The sequence below is a fragment of the Engraulis encrasicolus genome, chromosome 16 (genome assembly GCF_034702125.1).
Source record: "Engraulis encrasicolus isolate BLACKSEA-1 chromosome 16, IST_EnEncr_1.0, whole genome shotgun sequence".
Taxonomy (NCBI): domain Eukaryota; kingdom Metazoa; phylum Chordata; class Actinopteri; order Clupeiformes; family Engraulidae; genus Engraulis; species Engraulis encrasicolus.
The window spans coordinates 32,876,891-32,898,375 of NC_085872.1; the positions used below are offsets into that span (position 1 = coordinate 32,876,891).

Consider the following 21,485-nt stretch of genomic DNA (forward strand, 5'->3'; position numbering starts at 1 on the left):
TGAAAGCACCTATGACTCGAGCAGAGTAACTGTTTTTGTGAACTTCTGCAAGGGCCAGAGGGCCAAAGTGTTAAGGGCAGATTATAGTTCAGCAACAGCGTCCGTTGGTTCTGGTCGCTAACCACTGTTGATGTTATGGATCTGCGCACAAGGTCTCGTGTCGTTACATAGCTACAAGGCTACAGTACAGTAGTCAGACTGCAGGCATTGTGCCGCGAGTGCTAAACTGATGTATTGTTTGTTTGTTATTTACTAATTCAGTCATTGTAGCTTCATTTATTTACACACACTAGAAAGGAAGCATTCGTATTTCACAGAATATTGACAGTTTGGCTGTCGTAAACTACCGGAGAACTGTGCTGCCACGAGAACACGGAAGTAGCGAGACAACCAATCACAGCGCCTTTTCTCTGCGACCTTCGCAACCGTCTGACGTGTAGTCAGGATTTTCTTGAGGCGTGCATGCTTTTGAGAAAGAGTAACAGAGAGAGCTGCTTATATACTGCGAAAGAGATTATTGTATGCTATATGTTATGCGCGTAGTGTATTGTATATAAAGGTCCAGAGGCAAATGGAAGCATAGTGTATTTCCCAGCCTTGGGTTGAGGATAAGCAATGAAGCCAGACAATGGAAGGCAGGAAAGTGATCGTATGCACTGCTGGGTGTGTATCTCTGTGTTTGCCTGCATGTACAGCAGTGTGTGACAGAGTGTATGTGCGTTAGGTGTGGTAACCAGCCCAGTTCTGTCACGCTGGGAAAAACCTATGGTTCTTTTAGAATAGATTAGTCTTTAGAATAAAGGTGTGTGTGTGTGTGTGTGTGTGTGTGCGTGCGTGCGTGCGTGCGTGCGTGCGTGCGTGCGTGTTGTTAAGAATAAGACTAAGAGGGGGCAGGCGTTGCATTTACAGGTAGGAATGTATGTCACAGCCGAGTGCCTCAGCAGAGGCTTCTGACATAACCTGTGTCAACAGCAAGAAGTGGGAATGGGGGAATGGAAATAGGCTGTGGAGCAGAAAATAAGGGAAAAAAAAGATTGGAAGTAAGGATGACAACAAGGGAAGGAAAGAAAAGCCTCCTGATATATGATCGAACGGGAAGAGAAACAGAAGTCTTCGTAAGTAGAAATAGTGTTGAGTGAATGCAACCTGTTTGCCTGTGTTGTCACACCATAATTGCTATGTGTGCACAGTGTGCGTGCGTGCATGTTTGCATATGTGACAGGGGGTTTGACTCTTGTGTTAGTGTAGCTTCTTTTCTCTATAATTACCTCCTGGGAACAGAACGCATGCATGACCCAAAATACTCCTCTTCTCACTCGCCCCTGTCTCTGTCACTGAATACACAATTTCCACAAACGATGCAGACAAGCAAACAGCGGGGAGGGAGGAAGGATGTTGGAAAAGCACAAAGGAATAAGAGCAGAGACTGGGAAGGTCGTCTGACAGGCAGAGCCATGTTCTGCAGAGGTCAAACGGGACAGATGGACATGTAGGCAGGAAGACACTGGGTGGGTTCCAATATGTGGACTCCCGTCCTCCCTTGCTCACTTGACTGCTTGTTGTGACCTTGTGATGACGTCACTGACAACAGAAAATGAATTCAATGTCTTGCAAAAGCACAATTCTAATGTCATTTTCTCCTTTGCAATCAGGATGGTGAATGATGAACAGTCCCCCCAAAAGTTGTTGTGGCTAAGCTGACAGTGGGGAAACTTTATCGTTTTCTCCACAGAGGCACGGTGTCCGCAAAACGTGAGGCCCACAAGCAAAGGAAGAGGACGGGAGTCCGCATATTGGACTGCCACCCACTGACACACAGAGGCAGATTCCCACACAGAACTCACCAGCTGAAGCCGTGCTTGTTGGTTGGCGTGTGCTTCTCCAGGAGAGCGGTGAGTCGGAGAAGGCTGACCTTCTGCATGATCAGCATCTGCAGTACTGACTGGCAGTCAATTTGCAGCAGTGATGAGGACAGACTGGGCCTGTGGGAGCTCTGGAAACTAGGCCAGCGCAACTTCTGGGGCCTGCACACACACAGACACAGACACACACACACACACACACACACACACACACACACACACACACACACATTACATCACAAAATGGTTAACACATCCACAAAAAAGTGCAACACAGCCTTCACCCACTAATGTATGAACAGCTCCTTTCCAAAAATCTTGGCTTTGCGTATTCACCTTTATTCATTTATTCTTTCAGGTTTTCTTCACCATTACACTTCCGCTGCACAAAAACAGCTCTGTTCTCCGGCTCACATTATACAGTGTCAATCATACACATTTCCTTATCTTGTCTGACAGAATAGTTTAATATGATTTAAAAAAAGTAGTCAACTAAAATGTTGACACCGTATTTAGTGTGTGTTAGTGTGGGGATGTTGGGGGGGAAGGTGGTATAAGTGGATGAATGTAGGGGTTGTCTGGAATTCCTTCTGTGCATTCCAGTGGGATCGCCATAGCCCATGGAGACCAAGAGGCATTCCGGAGACTTTACCACAGTCAGTGCAGTGCAGTGCGGTCACCTTATGTAAGGGAACTTGTTCTGACACGCTCTCCTTGTCCTCTCTCTCTCTCTCTCTCTCTCTCTCTCTCTCTCTCTCTCTCTCTCTCTCTCTCTCTCTCTCTCTCTCTCTCTCTCTCTCTCTCTCTCTCTCTCTCTCTCTCTCTCTCTCTCTCTCTCTCTCTCTCTCTCTCACTCTGAACCTCTTCACTTTTGCTGTCTGTCCCCCCTGCGCGCACATCTTTAAAAAGTGTCTCATCTATATCAATCAATCATCATGAAAAGACTACCGGTATACTTGCACAACCTGCAACTAGTGTACTGTACTATGAACTGTGAGGGAAAAAAACATGTTCCACATAATGTAACAAATACAATAAAACAATATCACATAAAGACATAGACACCAGTGTTCCCAAACACATACCTGTTGGCCCGTGTGAGGCTTGCCCCTACTCCGGAGTCCCTCCTCTCACGCTCTCGATGTGGATTCCCTGTGCTGTCCTGATCACTAGCGTTCTCTTCCTCTAGACGATTCTGCAGCGGTGAAGACGGGCAGGGTGAGGCAGAGTCTAATGCTGAGTCTGAGTCCCCATCCTCCTCCTCCTCTTCTTCGTCCTCTTCTTCCTCCTCCTCCTCCTCTTCCTCTCCGGTGGTGACTGCCTCCGTCCAGGCATTGACGAGCCTCTGCAGGCCACTCACGTCCTTCAGCACGTCCTCCAGTTTGGCCTCACCGGCTCTTTCCAAGTCTGCCTCGTCCTCGTCCTCCTCACAGCCTATGCTTCGGGCTAAGGAGGCGGGTACGTTGTCATAGACGCTGAGGCGGCTGTCTAGGGAGGTCGCGGAGCCCCTCCGTGGGCGCCGGCGGATGGTGGAGACGGCCTCCACCATCCTGCGGCGCCGCTGCTGTCCTCCGTCAGCCAGTGCTTTAGGGAAGGTCCCAGGCTTGTGGCCCTCCGGCAGATAGAAGAAAATCACCCCTTCTGCATCTTCCTCTTCCTCCTCCGCCTCCGCCTCATCCTCCGCGCCCACCTCATACTTGGCAGAGGCCGAGGACGATCTCTTGCTGTTGCGTCGGTTCTGCGCGACCACGCCGTCAGCAGCGCTCCGGTTCTTGTTGAGGTCCAGGTTCTGGTTTGTGTTGTGGATGGTGTTAAGGTTGTGGTTGTCGTTCTGCGTCCGGCGTTCCTGGGAGGCTTGCACCAGCAGGCTGAGGGGGTCAAACCCTTCGAGGTACATTCCTCCCCGCTTGTAACCAGACCCCGCAGCCGCTGTGCTGTGGCTGCGAGCCCTTGTCACCGGGCTGGGTGTGCTGACGGCACTTCCACTGCTGCCTCCTTCTGACTGGCTGCTGCCTGCACTGCCACTGCTGGTCTGGGTGAAGTAAGACACACTCCGGTGGCGGCCATGGGTGCCACCACTCACACCGCCGCTGCTGCTATTGTCACCATTCTGGTTCTCAAGGTTGTCGTTTTGAGCAGGGTGGATATCCACGCAGTTCAATCGGCGGAGCTTCTCCTCGTCCAGGCCCTCTTGGATTCCCACGGGCCCGCTTATCTCAAGCTTGGAGCGGGGCTTCTTGCGACGGGTGAGCGTGCCTCCACGCAACCTCAGACTCTCCATGCGCTTCAGGAAGCTCTTGGCCCGTGAGCGAGTGCTGCCACTGCTTTTCCCCACCCCTCCGCCGCTCCCTTGCTCCTCGCCAGGCAATTTAACATCAAACGAGAAGCTCCGCAACTCCAGAGGAGAAGGCAGGCCATCAGAGAGCGAGTCCTCGTTGGCCCCAGATGTCGCCGACGAGCACACACTGGCCACCGAGCTCGCTCTCGTTGCTCCGCCACTGGCTGTCATCATGGAGCCCCCGACTCCAGGGCTGGAGGGCGCGGCGCTTGGTAGTCGTCCTCCTCGTTCGGACGTCCCATCCCGGCGGTCTCCCGCCACGCTGCCCCCGCTGTGCAGAGAGCCCACCTCCGGCTGCTCGCTCAGGTCAGTCAGTACACTCTCCGTGCTCATGCCCTTGCGCAGTCGCTCCTCGCTGGGGAACGACGGCTCACCGGCGCCCCCTGGCAGAACGAAGACGTCCAGCTCATCTAGACGTGACCAGCGCTTGCTGTCCCTCTGGAACGTCCAGCGGCCACTGATGGCACAAGGCTCGTCCTCGTCGGAGTCATCACTCTGTTGAAAAACAACAAAGCAGTCATGCGTTACCTGTCTGCCGTCAAGCTCATGTAAAGCAATTGCCTAATCTAGTGGTAAAATAACCATGACAAGAAGTGAGATCAAATTCTCGCTTTCTTGGACAGAGCCACTAGAAATCACATTCATATTAATGCTTCAATGCAGTCACTATGAATGGAGGACTTTTTGAAAGCTGCCACCTTTACGGCGGCATTCTGACTTTTTAATGTGGTTGCTCATGCAAAGACACAACACAGCACATTCCTATCATATATCATTTCTGTGGGCAAATTTCCCTCGATAAAATGCCCATAGACAGGCAGGAAAAGTGGGACAGGAGAGGGAGAGAGGAAGACGGGGGTGGGAGAGTTGTTATTCTATGTTAGTGAGCCATGTCAGTGCAGAGTCACATGTAAATACCCACCACTCAAAAAGCTCCTCTACTCTGCCTAATCTACCTCTCTTCCCCTCAGGGGAAGTCAGGAAATTCCACCCTCACACACGCACGCACGTACACACACACACACACACACACACACACACACACACACACACACACACACACACACACACACACACACACACACACACACACACACACACACACACACACACACACACAGAAAGTGCATTGGGAGTTCATATCCCTGAGTGTCCAGGTCAAACACTAGCTTTTAACCACCAACGTCCTGTCCAGCCAGACTGACTGACTTCTCCAACCCTGGTGCCTAAATGGTTGGTAAAGGCTGTGGATGGCTTTATTGGGGAAAATGCACTCTACTCAAAGGAAGAGCCTAATAGCCTGGGGTAGGCACTGTACAAGGAGGTATATGAGATCATGGGATTACGGATTTTTTTTTTTTTTTTTACATGTTTTGACATGCATAGTATAATTTAAATTCAAGAGGCGTAATATGTCTCATGATATACTATATTGAAAAAGAGCAACTGTTATATAATATTTCAAAGAACTGTGGTCTAGTTATTGTGGTACTTTAGAAGGCTGTCTATGTCCATGGCTGTTTGATATTGTAGAGGTGAAACAATGCAGTCTCGAGGAACTAAATGCACAGGGAATGGAGGCCCAGCAATGGTGACGTGTGTTAACCATACTATTGACAGGGTGTGTAGGTATATTTGTGTGAATAGGATTTTGAAAGTACACAGAAGTGTGTGTGTGTGTGTGTGTGTGTGTGTGTGTGTGTGTGTGTGTGTGTGTGTGTGTGTGTGTGTGTGTGTGTGTGTGTGTGTGTGTGTGTGTGTGTGTGTGTGTGTGTGTGTGTGTGTGTGTGTCTGTGTCTGTGTCTGTGTCTGTGTCTGTGTCTGATTGCGTGTGTCTGTGTGCACACCAGTGCCAGAGAGTTAAGACGAGGGGGTGTGGGAGCACAGAAGCGTCTCCGTCACGGTGTCTAAAAGTGCCGGTGACGAAAGTCCATAAAAGGTGGCAGGGCCGTTATTTTACAGCCCCTCAGGGCAACAGAGCCTTTGATCAGGAGCACTTGGCAACCCAGCCTCGCGGACCCCTGACAGAGAGCGGTACAAGCTGTCTTCTCTCCTGCCTGCATAAAAATGTTGCGCAGCGCAGTTGAAAAAATGTTGGCTTGGGAAGTTTGACAGACTGCTATTGCAGAATATGAGATGACCATTATCTAGTTGACTAATGTTAATTGTTAAGCTGCACAACTCAGAGGTGAACTGGTCTGAGTTTGGAAATGAATAAACATGATGTATATGGGAGACTTATAAACCTGAAAATGGGAATCTCTACTCCTTCTTGGGGGTAGGGGGTTGTAAGAGATTGTAAGGCTGAGCGAATGACTTTCCTCAATTTGCCGCATGACCCTGGTGTTTAACTCCTCGGGCCGGAGGTGACACAGGAAGGGTCATCGTCTTTCACGGTGGGAGACACTCGACAAGCATGGTATTGTTCCCACAGCTAAAGCGTGTAAGCCATTGGAAGTGGTGGACACAAAGGCGGAGGCAGAGGGCAAGAGAAGCTGACAGCTCTTATTTGGTTAGGGAAGAGAGGCTCTTTTGGACAGGGAGTTAGCCGTGTTGTTGTGTGGTCAAACTGAATACACTCCCAGTTCCTGAAACACTGGACATGGTCCACAAACCCTTCTCACAGTGACAAACGACATGTGTAGACACACACTCACACACACGTAACAACACACATCAACAAACATTCAATAGGAACGTATAGGCGCAATAAGGCATGCAGAACACATTCTATTCCTTATATGGTGGAGGGAAGAATGAGGAAGCCCCAAGTGGGAAAAAGAAGACAAAAGCGAGAGAGAGAGGGAGGAGGAGAAACAGAGAGGAGAAGAAGGAGGGACACGCTGCCACAACCCCTTCATTTTAGACATAAAAGCCATCACTCACTACTAGTGGCTCTCAAAGAACCAACGGGCTAGAGCAGAAAAAACAGCATGCTTCCTTATAATTAAAACAGACAACAAACACACATGGGCTTATTTTGAGGAAGCATGGAGAATGTAAGGATAGGATGCGAGAGATAGAGAGAGGGAGATGAAGGGAGGAGTGAAAAGAGAGAGTGTTTGGAAACATGGCAGGACTATAAATTGTCACTTACCCTCTTCCTCTGAGGAGAGACATCAAGCCTCATCAAAGCACACTTGTTAAGGGTGTGCAACCTCCTGTATATCATGAAACGAGAACATGGGAGAGAACGGTGTTAGAGAATTTTCAGGTGATTTTTTTTGCACTTTCTTTTTCTCAATATGCATTCCAGACTGGCTTTTCTCCCTTCACTTCAGGAATCCAGAGCCCAAAGTCACTAATGACTGTGAAAAAAGACCCTCAAGAGTCAAACCTTGGAGTGTGTGGGTTGGGGTGTGGAAGCAGCAGCGGGGTCCACTAATGTTCTGTTGAGGGATAAGTGCCAGATTAAAGGAAGAGAGAGAGGGGGAAAGAGAGAGGGAGAAGAGGAACACTCAGTTGGAGTGGTGAAGAAAAGCCAACAAAAGAGAAGGAAAGCTTATCCCCCTGGCCACCTGGTTCTGTCCCCCACCCCCGCCTACACACCACTCCCTGGAGTGCTGGTCATGTGACCTGGCACACATGGGGCTTATATGGTTTAGAGGGGCACTCTTGCCAAGGAGGATCCGCCATAGCAAAATAACTTCCAGATGCTTTTGCTGGCGGGCCCACCAGCTGGGCCAAGCTGGGTAATTCAGCTGGGAGCTCCCTCTCTTCAGGAACCAATATACCGCTATTCTCCCTCTCTCCTCTGTAAAAAAAAAAAAAAGTGGGCCTCTCTTCCTCCTCCCCCTCCCACTGTTCAAATACTGCATTTGTTTCCTCATCTGCATTTCTTTACTCCAACTATTTGACCACTTTTACTTCAGTGGCTTTCAGGCTGGGTCTGCTCTCCTAATTGTTGTGTTGTTTGATGATGTTTTCTACATAGGCCTACCTGTCAACTTTGAGTTACCAAAATTCTGGAAAATTCCCATAGGCTATTTTAAGCCAAAATTCTGGAAATTTTCTATAGGCCAAATCCTGACAGTCAACAGAGACGGATCAAACGCTGCGTTCTACTCTGCTTTTCAGCGCACGTTTTAAATGAGCATAAAGCGTGAAAAATAATGAATTATCAGTTTTTCTGTGTTATTTTGTCGCTACAGTTGTCTGGGGCTCGTGCAAAAACTTTGTGCTGGTGCAGGTTGTGATTAGGTGAATCACATGATTCGCTATTCCGAGGCTGTTTACCGCGTTGTATGAACTGACGGTTTCTGAGGCGAGTTGGTGCGCACGGAGCTCGAGTGACAGCTCGCATTTTCAAGGAACTTGGTGGCATCTGGCATAAAATCTACTGGCAGGTAGCTTGCCTTGATAAGCAAGACCCTCTCAGTCTCTCTTCAGGAGCAGGTGTGGCCATGCGGGCTTACTGACAGGGCCGTGGGGATAATTACTGGACCGTCCGACGGTGTCTCTTGATAATGTGAAAAATCGGGATATTTCCGGGAAAAATGTCAAATCGGGAAGAATCCGGGAAATGAGTCAAATTAGGGAGTTTCCCGGAAAATTAGGGATGGTTGACAGGTATGGTATTCTAAAGCCAGGTTCACAAGCACAAGCGAAAGACCAAGAGTCTACAGCGTTCCTTGATCTTCCCACTCTGGAAATCAATCTCCAAAAATATTGTTTTGGGGTACCAGAACGCCGGCAGCGTGTTTACCTCTTTGAAATTTACACTGTATCTGAGATGGAATTAAGCTCTTACTTTTACCAGTCTTATTATTTCTTTGTATGTCTGCTTTTGTTTCAATTATGAAGAGGCTAAAGTCATGCTGCTCCAGAATCATGTCCGTCTCTCTGGGGAAGGAGTTATAAGAAAAATAAGGGGTGGGGGAAACCCAGGCAAGAACAAAAAATGAAAAAAAGGAAATAAATTCCATTCGCTTAGCTTTCTTATCGTCAGTCTTTGGTTCTCATCTCTTTTCTGGGCTAGACATGTTCCTAAGGCAATCTCAGACTAGGATCACCTGGATGCCTTTACTACAGGCAGGGAAGGCAGAGAGATAGTAACTGGAAAAATGTGAAGGGCCTTACCTGCACAGGGCCTCAATGGCATCACCATCCAAGAAGTCGTGATCCCGGGTAACAGAGGAGATCTCGATGGGGAACTGGCCATCTGATGGAAGACAGACAGGAAAAAAAACACTAAGAGGACATGCCTGGGGAAGCACATACAAATGTGACAGACATGTTTCTGTACAGACAAATCCAACCATAACTTTTTTAAAGATTTTATGTAAAAAGATCATGTGTCGTGAGCACCAACAGTCTACCCATGGGCTTGTGCCCCCTACCCTCTGTTGTCTTGTGAGCCCACCGCCCACCTCATCTTGCCCCCGCCACTTCTATGTGCCTGCTCTTTTTTTACCCCTCCACCAGAGCCGAAAAGCCCAGAGGAAGTGCTTCTTTACCCTTCCAAACAAACACAGCTGCAGCTCCGTTGGATGGGCCAGCGGGTGGCGGATCAAGCTTAAGGTATCACAATGGGCCACTCAACGACTCTGTCTCTCTCTCTTTCTCCCTCTACTCTCAACTTTTCCTTTATCCTATTCATTCTCTTCTTACCATCCATCCCCTTGTTTTTCCGCCTGCTTTTTTTGTCTTCAATACAGTTACTAGTACGAAGTAATCCACTGACCAGGACCCATAATGAGCAGTCACTTTAAACATAGGAAGGCCTAGACCGGAAACTGAAGAGAGGGGAGGTGGAGGAGAGGGGTGAGGGTGAGGTGGAGGTGGAGGTGGAGGAGTGACTGGCCTGAGAGGGATTGGGATGTGTATTTGCAGCATTCCACAGATGTTTCTCTTATTTCTCCTGGTTGGAGGGAGAAGGGAGGCATTTTTTTATCACAAAGTTTTCTAAAGGTATGTGTTTGGGTGGAGACATACCAACTAAGCTTTGAGATAGCGATGGGATTCTTTCACATGCAAATGTTTTTGGAGATGGGTCAGCACATCTCACCCAAGCCATATCCCAAGTGACTTGACAGACAAGGAGACCGATAGACAGGAAGGCATACAGGCAGTCTCTCTCTCTCTCTCTCTCTCTCTCTCTCTCTCTCTCTCTCTCTCTCTCTCTCTCTCTCTCTCTCTCTCTCTCTCTCTCTCTCTCTCTCTCTCTCTCCCTCTCTCCCTCTCTCTCTCTTTCTCTCCACAAATGATGAGCAACTGAAGCACTGTCCTACCCTTCCCATTTGAAGAATTTGAGCGTGCGTGCGTGCGTGCGTGCGTGCGTGCGTGCGTGCGTGTGTGCCTGCGTGTGTGCCTGCGTGCGTGGTGGGGGAGAGCCAATGATAAGATGGGAGGAGTGGGAGGAGATCATGTGGCATTCTGTCCCTCAAAGCAAATGGCTATTTTACATACTGTACTCAGATAGTCTTATCAGTGGCCTGCTATCTTTACTGCAGCTATTGTCCTCCTGTAGTACACACACACACACACACACACACACACACACACACACACACACACACACACACACACACACACACACACACACACACACACACACACACACACACACACACACACACACACACACACACACACACAGCCTTGGCCAAACACAGTGTCTGATACCGCAGTAATGTGTCAAGTGTTGTCTGGTATTCTCAGTTAGCTGCTGGCTTGGTAGGTTATCTAAGGGACGGTCATGGTTCTCTCTCTCTCTCTCTCTCCCTCCGTGTGTGTGTGCGTGTGCGTACGTGCGTGCGTGCGTACGCATTTCCATGTGTGACAAACTTTACACCGAATATAATATCCTTGGCTGCTGGAATGTGGACACTGATTATCCATGAACAGAATTTATGACAACACAGAGATATGCGTTCTATACCTCTCAAGAAGGTTAACCACAAATATAGAGAAGGGGAGGGCACATGCACACATAGCACATACACAGCCTATACATTACACCTGTATCTTTAAATCTCATATCATAGTAAAGAACTAACCACCTGATAAAGGTCTTCAAGGATATTTGTTTTATTTCTGTCTGCTTGTATGTACTTTCTCACCACCCCCACTCCCCTGAAAAAAAAATTGACCATGCCCTCATCATTCTTCTTTTCATGCGGAGTTGAACCATGCAAAATTAATTAAGGTCCTGTGTTTACATAGACAACAACCATGAGCTCCAGCCATCCTGACCCAAAAACTGGCTTATTTAACTGACAAAGAGGTGAGATGGTTTGCATGGCTCCAATTTAGCAACAGCAGTGTGAGAGGGGGAAAAAAATCACCAAAAGTCTTTGGAAAAGTTCACGAACAGTGCCAACCATGATGTTAGTTCTCCATAGCAGCCATGCCAGCCAGCTGTCAGCCCCGCTCTGCTTGTGAAAACTGGCCACAACTGTGGGTTCATGGGAAAGAGGTCTTCCTTACCTTCATAAAGCTGGGCATACTGAGGGAAGCCTGCTGCCCGCAGCCAGTTGCACGCCTCTTTGGCCTCGATCTCTGAAAAGGGAGAAGGAGAGATTTAAAAAGAAAAAGCTAAGTATCTTGTTGACATTACAGGGAGGTGACCTTCATAATAACGTGTTCCTCGCTCCCTTTCTTTCTGTCGTCATCACTGTCCCACATACTCGTGCTTTTTTTCCTCTCAATTTTGCACACATTCTCAGAGAGAGAGAGAGAGAGAGAGAGAGAGAGAGAGAGAGAGAGAGTCTAGTGTTCAACATCCAGATCAGCATTAAAAATTCTCCCATGACCACATAATCAAAAGGTGATAATCAGCCGTCTACTGCTGGTAGATGGCCAAGCTGTAAAATGAAGTGACACACTCACTAGAGTGACTGTGGAATACTGAGCTTGCAACCAGCTTGTCCATGCTTTCCACAGCACAACTTCCCTGTGAATGTCGTTTGCCATTTCCCGTCACATACAGCTACTTTAAAAAAGGTACCGTTGGTCTGCAAAGTCCACCATGATCTCTTGGTCTTGGCTTGGTCCTCCTAAAATGTATTGTTCATCTAGGTACCGTCACTTGTTGCTCAATGCTGCTACAATAACTGCTGGTGGACTCTTAAAAAGCTCAAGCCCTCGTGTAACACTTGTGCGAAATTTGTGACATATGTGCTAAGTAGCTGGTTTGACACCCCAGAAACCAGGGTAGAGTGGGCGAGAAGGAGGGAGGGACAACTAGGCCGGTGTTGCCAAAGGGTCTTTAGATACTGTGTGCCAAATGGTAACTGCACTTCACTTCTAACCACCTCTTTCCTCTCAGGCTCCTCCGTGGCTGGGGCTAATTGCGTATTTACAGTATAGGAGACACTTTCACACAGGCAAAGGTATTCACACACAACAGTGTGTCTGCTGTTGGTGGTTGAAAGCGATTTTGATGATTTCGACAGAATTGCTGTTTACTTTTACTGTCAAATACAGGTAATTTTTTGTATCCGTGAACATTTGATTGCAGGTTTAAATAAATAAAACATCACGTGTTGTCATTTGATCGAAAACACCCAATATTTTACAATATGCTCAGAAGCAATCTTGAATCTGATTTTGGTAACACTTTACTTAAGCCCATTCTATAGTGCATTGTGAGCGTATTTATAATGAATTATAACAGGCATCATAATTAGTCACAATGCATTATGGCTACACTCATAATGCTTCATGATGTATTATATCAACAGTTAAAACTATACATCTAGCTTATTATGCATTATCAATACAGGGGAGTTATTTATTTATTTATATTTATTATAAGGGATTATAAGATAGACATAGTTGATATAATACATCATAGCTCTGTGCAGCCATGTTAAATTGTAAGCGCTGACCCTCAGCGGTCAGGGCATTAGAGCATTCCTGATCTTCCTTGGAAGAGAGAGAGAGAGGCCCAGCGCAGTGCAGCTCGGCTGGGGCAGCTGCTGCACTGTGCACAATTATAACTCACAATGGCACCGCAACCAGATCGGCGAGCCAGGGGCCCCACTGGCGTCCCCCCTTCTTTTTTACTAAGTTGAGCACAGTGGCGTGTCTCTCACTTGCGAGACGTAATTGAGCTAATTGTGCAACTGGGACCGGGGAGCACTTGGCGTAATCTCGGAGCTGCTAGTGAGGGAACGAGAAGGGAAGCGTTCCACCTCATTTCCACAAAAATTGCAGCGAAAAAGACGGAGAGCAAGTGAGACTGACGAAGAGAGAGAGTGGAAGAGAGAAGAAGAGGGTGTTAGATATGGGCCCCCTTCCTCTCTCCCTCTCAAGGGATGTGGTTCACGTGCAAGGGTAGAAAAACAAAACAAACAGAGATTGACAATGTAAGAAAGCTAGCCTCGTGAGATATTATGGTTCTCTGTATTATGGTGCATGAGGTCTGGAGCTGCTGATTTGTCATTTCTTCCTTGACTGGCTGTGGTTGCATGAGGTGTGTACGTGCGTGCGTGCCTGCGTGCGTGCATGCGGGTGTGTGTGTGTGTGTGTGTGTGTAGGAGATGCAATGAGAGGGCTCGGGAAGACCCCTCAAGCCGCCTGGCAAAGACCGAGAATGAGAAGGAGGGAAGGAGGAGCGGGGGCATTGACATACCATAAACAAGCCCAGACGGCAACGATATGCGACGGGAGAGAAAGACACAGACCCAGGGAAAGGTGAAAAGATGGGAGTGTGAGTGAATGAAAAGAAAAGCGCAGGCCTGTGTGTGAGAAAATGACATGGTGGTAGCGGTTGAGCAACAGGCTAGTCTCCAAACCTAAACACACATAAAACCTATAGAGGTGTTTCTCAACAGGGGGGCTACAGCCCCCCAGGGGGCGTTGGGGAGCCCCAGGGGGTGTTAAGAAGGATACAACTGAGAGGGGGCGGTGGTGAGTTGCCATGAAGGTGCATTAGTATATATATATATATATTTTTTTTAAATACTGGGGGGGGGGAGGCGTTGGCGGGCTTATGATTAGGTCAAGATGATGTTGAGAGGCTTACTATGCGATCAAAGGGCCGTTTGTTCAAAAAAGGTTAAGAACCACTGCCCTATAGGGACGAGAGGAGCAGCACACAGGTACACTTTCCCACTTCCCCGCGCTTGGGATAACGGCACCCTGCAGAGGGCCGTGCCACCACTAAACACTGGCCTGCTAGTTCACTGTGGCTCGAGCTAGAACTGCAAGTCTCCACTGGGCTGTCAGTATGTTGGAATTCTCAACGCTAAAAATAATACACATAGCACTTTCAGGAATAGGACATAATAAGAGGCTGTGGCTTCCTGTGTGCCGTGTGTGTTGTGTCGTTTGTGTGTGTGTGTGTGTGTGTGTGTGTGTGTGTGTGTGTGTGTGTGTGTGTGTGTGTGTGTGTGTGTGTGTGTGTGTGTGTGTGTGTGTGTCTGTGTGTCTGTGTGTGTGAGAGAGAGAGCTGTGTCGTGTGTGCTGTGTCGTATGTGTGTGTGTTTGTGTACATACCAGATTTGCATTTAAATAACAATACTGCCTTGAGAGCATATTTACACACAAGGCTGCGTAAATACCCATTCTTCTTCAGAGTCTCCTTCAGACGGCTGCACAAATACACAAGCAAACAAATTCCCCCCAAGGGAATCACCACACACAAGCAGCTGTCGTTAACTGTTACTGTAGTTGCTAAATTATGGTTAGCTCACTAGTGCGAACTCCAGGCATGTCAATATATCAATTCAACCCAAACCATTCTAGCCCCGGCCGCTAATGTCCAGAAACACACCAAAGTCCCTGACCTCGTTTCATGACTAGGACAAAAATATTCATTTCCCCTTCTACCCTCTCTGTGTGTCCCAGGTGGTAGGTCTGTCCTTGTGCACTTCCTGTGGTTCACTGGGCCAACAATAGATCTCTACCCAGCAGGTATCCCCAAAACATCACTGACAAAGAGGGAACATAACACGCACACCACACACACACACACACACACACACACACACACACACACACACACACACACACACACACACACACACACACACACACACACACACACACACACACACACACACACGTGCACACACACACACACACTAGAGGCCATTCATGCAAGTCATTCATGCGCTCGCCTATTTCTTTGCTCTGCCTTGTCAGCGTCTCAAGACTGGATCACTGAGAACTGACAATTCTCCTAAATTGTGAGGTATTCGTTTATTGAGATATGCCTGTGGAATGTGTGTGTAGCCACTTAACCCATTGTGGAGACACATATACGCTGCATTCAAGTTCTTGAGAATTGAGCTCTTTTATTAAAAATGTGGGTAAGTTAGAGTTGAATGAACACACTCTAAGGCAAAACGAGGGTCCTAGCTTTTAAATGCAACTCATTTCATGTATATATGTGCTTCGGAGGCTGAGATATTTAGGATTTAATAGGTAGAGGGCACCCTTTCCCAAAAAAGGGCTTAGGACAAAATGGGTTAATGCACGCCGTATCTCCAATGGCACGTTGTCATAGTCATTGAAAAGTGAACTACCATAGTACTACAATACTGTGACATAACACATGGCCTTTAGTAATGCACTACGACTTGGTCATTGCCATTCTGATAACAGCAAATTTATAACGCTGTGTCTTAACGAGTTAAGCTATATGTTTGTGATTTGTGTGTGCCTGTATTGGTGTGTGCGTGTGGTACTACATGTTTCTGAGTGTGTACATGAAGGAATGTGTGTGAACATGCATGAAGCCCCCAAACACCCCCCCCCCCCCACACACACACACACACACACACACACACACGCCCCACCCAGGAGGTAAGCTCACTCAGGAAGTGCACGTCCGAGCGCCCCACGTCACTCAGATGAGATGCCACACCCTCCCTTTGTGTCAACTCAAGAGAATGGACCGCACCGGTAGCCAACACAAACACGCGACACGCTGGAGTCTGCTGCATCTACAAAGACCAGTGGAGTTCCACTGAGGCCATCAGCAGCATGTCCTTTTGACTGATTGGAGGTGTGTGTGTGTGTGTGTGTGTATGTGTGTGTGTGTGTGTGTGTGTGTGTGGAGAGCTGCAAAAACTCAGGTACAGAGAGTAACAGCCCTTCCACATGTTTCCTCCCGAAATCACCAAAGCAGGACTTTTACTCTGTCAATTCAGTTTTTCTATCCCTGTGTGTGTGTGTGTGTGTGTGTGTGTTTTCTTGAGTGGATAAACAATATGAGCAACTGTGTCCACATATAAAAATAGACAGGCATGCATTTGTTACAAATGTGCTGATGTACTTTGTTTGACTGCCTACACTGTAAGATTTGGACCAGCATGCAGGGCTCTAGATTAACTTTTTTCATCACCAGCCACAATGGCTGGTAGATATTAATCTTACTAGCCAAACACACACTCACTAATGGGTCAAAGTGACTAGTCTGTTGGTCTCCTTTACCAGCCAAACTGAAATTTCACCATTTGACCGGTTGGCTGGTGTTAAATTAGAGCCCTACAGTAACTGTATGTAGGCTAGCTGTATGATGGAGACTCATTTCTAGTTAGTCTGAGTGTCCAAGGCTGTGCATATCATGTGTAACACGTGAATGTGTACTTGTGTACGTGTCTGTGCATAAGTGTGTGATAGCAAAACACATGCAATTGAAGTCATTGCAGAAGACTGTACAAGGACATCACAAACACCATATACTCTCACATTCACACACTAACACCCGGCACTCATACGTGCACCCTATTCAACGCAAATGCGGACAGACAACAAAAGTACATACTTTCACAATAAATAAATAAGCAAATGCCAAGAGACGTGTGGCTAATGGTTGTCCTGTCCTGCCCGTGGATAGCCCTCATCCTGCTGCATTCCCTGCTCCAGCTGGGCCTTGGCTTGGGAGACCCCTGAACTCTGAGGGTCACTATGGTTACGCTCAAAACAAGCAAGACAGGATGTCTGAAACATGTCCATCAGTCAGGAGATCTCTCTCTCTCTCTCTCTCTCTCTCTCTCTCTCTCTCTCTCTCTCTCTCTCTCTTTCTATGTTAATGGCAGTGCTGCTGATGAAGTCCTATTTAATTGTTTGCATGGTGATTTCATACTGTTTAGTGTGTGGGGCCCAACCTAAAAGCACAAATACTGAAACAGCAAAGCCATATGAAACAACAGCTGCGGTATGATGTGATAATAACAGTCTTCTAACACATGTACAATTAGACTATGCTGGCTTCCCTTTGGCATTAAGCCAAAACTCAAAAAGTTGTATCTTCTGACTTCTATAATTACCCCTCTCCAAGTCAAGACCCCCCCTCCACCCCCAGCTCCAACTTCAACACACAACCCCCGTTCCCTGTCTCTTTCTCTTTCCTGTGACAGGAAATTCTCACAATCACTGGCCAATGCACCCCCCCCCCAACACACACACACACACACACACACACACACACCTGTGGAGCCAGGGCTACGAATGATGACTACAGCCAGTCCTTGCATTTCAAAAACTTGTAAGAGGCGTGTGTGTGTGTGAGTGTGTGTGTGTGTGTGTGTGTGTGTGTGTGTGTGTGTGTGTGTGTGTGTGTGTGTGTGTGTGTGTGTGCGCGTGTCTGTGTGTGTGTGTGTGTGTGTATGTTCAGTTGTATATGCGTTTCTGTGTGTACGTAAAAAAGACAGTGTTTGTCAAATATGGAGATGTTTCTTGTTCAACTATGTTATCCTGGTCGAGAATAATGAGCGTCATCTCAATGTAGCATCGGAAGACATCAGAAAAGCTACTATCAAAGTTGTCCAGGAGAGGGCAGCAGCATGAACATGGAATCAACACACCTCAGGCTGGCACAGCAAGGTCCTTATCTTGTGCCCTTCAAAGCTGGACCTGGATGCATGGAGCTTTGATGCCGGTTAGCGTAGATAAGCTCAGAGTCATGCTCACAACCAAATGACCAGCTCACACAAGTCAGCATTCTGCACAAACTCAACTGTGTGATAAGGACCACTACTTCGAAAGAAAGAAAGAAAGAAAGAAAGAAAGAAAGAAAGAAAGAAAGAAAGAAAGAAAGAAAGAAAGAAAGAAAGAAAGAAAGAAAGACCAAATGTGAACATAACAATCATCTGTTTGAGAGATTCTACAGATATTAACACACTATGATCCCTACTGATGTCTCCTCCATAACTCAACTTTCCCAAGGCTATCGTGTGTTTTCATATCAGCACAAGGGCAAGCACATATGGAGCTGAGTCGAGTTCATCTTGAAATGAACTGGTGTCCACCATCTGTCTAGATAAATGAGAACCTTTCCCACAAAACCCCCACTGCCCACACACTCACACGATAGCATAAAACCTTGGCATATTACAGTGATCTTTAACCACTAATGCAAAGACAGAGAGAGAGAGAGAGAGAGAGAGAGAGAGAGAGAGAGAGAGAGAGAGAGAGAGAGAGAGAGAGAGATTCTTGCACACTGACATTTTATTCACAAGGACACTCATCACTTGAGTGTAGTCAAGAACACCAAGTCTTAGCTCAGAGAATCAGTCTCAGACACCCCAAAGGGTGTTAAAATAATAGGCCTATCTAGAAAAGTCCTCACCATTCGTCATGAGTGGGTCTACGGCACACGTTATTACTAAACAATATGTTCACCTTTAATTGTAGGCCTATAGGAAGTAGGCCTACATATAGCCTACAAAGAGGTTTGCTAAAACAGGACATAACATTCAAACATCCATTAGCTCATCATACAAAAGTTCATCTTAGGCCTACCACATATAAAATTCACCTTCTGTTTCATCAGCATTAAGCATACAAAGCCTCCTCATCTTTCAAAATTAAAGCTACCAGTATGGTAGGGCCTATATAACCTTCTCTAAAATAAGACCTACTGAAACACATGTTAAATTTTCCTCAGACAACTGTGGCATAATTAACACTGCAGCAACGACAGGTCGGTTTCAGTTTGGCAAAAGGTCCATAGACAGTTAAGCAAAAGGTGTCCTGCTGTCGTTTAAAACGCAAACAAGTCATGAAACCCATCACAGCACCACCATTCATTCATCATGTTACGCCGATATTTAGGCCATATATGTCCTACCTTAACCAATAGTCGCAACATAGCCATGCTTTGATATTTCTTTCAGGCTATTTATTATAGGCCTACCTTCATACTGAATTGGGACATGTAACAGTTGGTCATGTCTAATGTTTCTTTGATTCAAACCGTGAGAGAACGCATTAACGACACATGTCTTATCTAGGAATTCTGTCAAAGTCAAAGGGAGGACGAGTGGAGTGGAGACTGGTTGCGCTCCGGGGGACGCGGGAGTTGGGAGACAGAGATTGCTTATCTGACAGCCCGCAGCGCTGACGCACAAGATCCCATTGAACAGGATTCAATATCAGGAGTTAGGCGTCCTCTACCAAACAGAATTTTGCCATCCCTCAAACATGTTGATTGTGTCGCCAACATCCACACCAGACTCTGTCTGAAGAACAAGCGACAGTGAGTCTCCATAGTCACGTAGCCTATAAGTGTGCCGTCGTTCTCTCTTAGGGCAGCCTGTGTAATCACCAACACTCTTATAGCCTAATAAACATGGAACACTTACGCGTTAAGATCATTTTGTGTCTCTTCCTTCCAAATGGAATTAGAAAATTCCTCGCGAGTCCGTTGCTCTAAATCCGGCGTTAGAGCGACGTATGCATGATATCCGACGTTATTTCACCAAAGGTTTAGAACATATTTCAACTATACGTAAAATGTCACAGGAGAGTCTGAACAAGAAGTCCATGCAGTGTCGCGTAAGAACATAATTCCATCATTATTTATCGCCGATTAGCTCCCCGCGCCAAACAGGATTCAATAGGCTACCAAAAAGTTCCTTTGCCCCCGCAGAACACGGGGTTTGGAGATCCCTCACAGACCGCTGGAACGTGTGAGAGTGAAGTTGCCTGATTCAGAGTTTAGAATGGCAAATTGACTCCTGGCTCCGCCTCCTTACGCACTGTGCCATAGTGGCCTCGCCACCTGACCGGCCGCGGGAAAGAGAGTAGTCCCAGGTTTTGGCCACTTTTGTGTGGGCTATTTCGTCTAGGAAAGGAAACATTCAGGTTCGACACGGATACTGTGAGAAAACGGTAACACGGGCCTACAATATTATCGCAAATGGATGTGATGGGCTACTTTCTGAACAATGTTTAGGCAAAGCGCGCAAACAGATGGAATGCGCTGCCCATTTACCATGCCGATTTAAAAACTGCATCAGAAATGAGGATAACAAGCGCTGAGACACATGTCTCAGGCTTGCATTTTCTATTTATTACAAGGAAAAAGGACTATAGTCCATCAGCAGATGCTGTCTTTGGTTTAGAGACCTTGCTGCCAAGATCAACATCATTGAACAACAATTTAACTTGCTCTGCGTTTGCATATCATTGGAAGAATCTATTAACTACAACGGCAATTGAGCCTTTCCTTTGTGGAACCTGATGTTCTGAATGACCCCGACACAATAGAGAATTGCTCTGCCATAGTAATACGAGCGAGACCCAATCAAGGGGCGTCTATGAGCCTAGACTAGAGTAACACAGCACGCAAGTATTCCGTTGCGATGAAACTCTGTGGATAGATGAAGATAGCAAGGCAGTTACATAGGCCTACCGCCCGTCATCTACTGGTGTTTTTTTGTTAAGTCTTCCTAATGAAGGATTTTGAACATTCAAATCAAAGGGAGGGAACTGGGTAGGGCCTATATAGGCCTATGTTTTAAAAATGTGTGGGTTTTTTTGGTGAAGAGACAGTGATTCCTTAGTCATGCCTGAAAAACAGGACTGCTGCATGACCGTCAGTTTCCCCCTTTTCTCCCTCACTCATTCCTTTTATTTAGTCTTCATTCTTTCTTTTTTCTCATGTCTACCTCCCTTCCTTTACCACACATGTCCCCTTCAGCAAAATAGCCTACTCACAACATGTAATCCAGCTGCTGTTGCTGTAGCAACAGTTCACTTGCCAGACAGCCAAATATGATTGTCACACACCTGCATCATGCATCGCCATTGTCTCCTAATAAAACAAGCCAGATTATCCCCATGAGTACATTTTACTCATGGGGATAATCGGGTTTGTGTTATTAGGAGACAATGGTAAATTCACCTAATGGTACAGAATAGCTGAATGGTGCATCATAAAATACATCCAGATAACGATTCCGTCCTACCAGACCACCCCCTTCCACTGACCCCTACAAGCACAGTGTTGTATCCTTCTTAACTCTGGTCATCAGGTAGGCCTACATTGTGTATACTTTTCATGCAATTCCTCAATTATTAAAAATCAATGAACTAAAAAAAATAAT

At 46.8% G+C, this 21,485-nt stretch overlaps 1 protein-coding gene across 2 annotated transcripts in view; it reads right to left on the reverse strand.

The window, feature by feature from the left end:
• Positions 1–21,485, reverse strand: part of dlc1 (DLC1 Rho GTPase activating protein) — a 126,839-nt gene that overhangs the window by 12,738 nt on the left and 92,616 nt on the right. For both annotated transcript variants that reach the window (XM_063219409.1, XM_063219408.1), the window contains 5 exons: positions 11,629–11,700; positions 9,280–9,361; positions 7,298–7,361; positions 2,948–4,695; positions 1,845–2,024 (listed from right to left, as the gene is read on the reverse strand). In XM_063219409.1, coding sequence (XP_063075479.1) covers positions 1,845–2,024; positions 2,948–4,695; positions 7,298–7,361; positions 9,280–9,361; positions 11,629–11,700 — 2,146 coding nt within the window. The remainder of the gene's footprint in view (positions 1–1,844; positions 2,025–2,947; positions 4,696–7,297; positions 7,362–9,279; positions 9,362–11,628; positions 11,701–21,485) is intronic.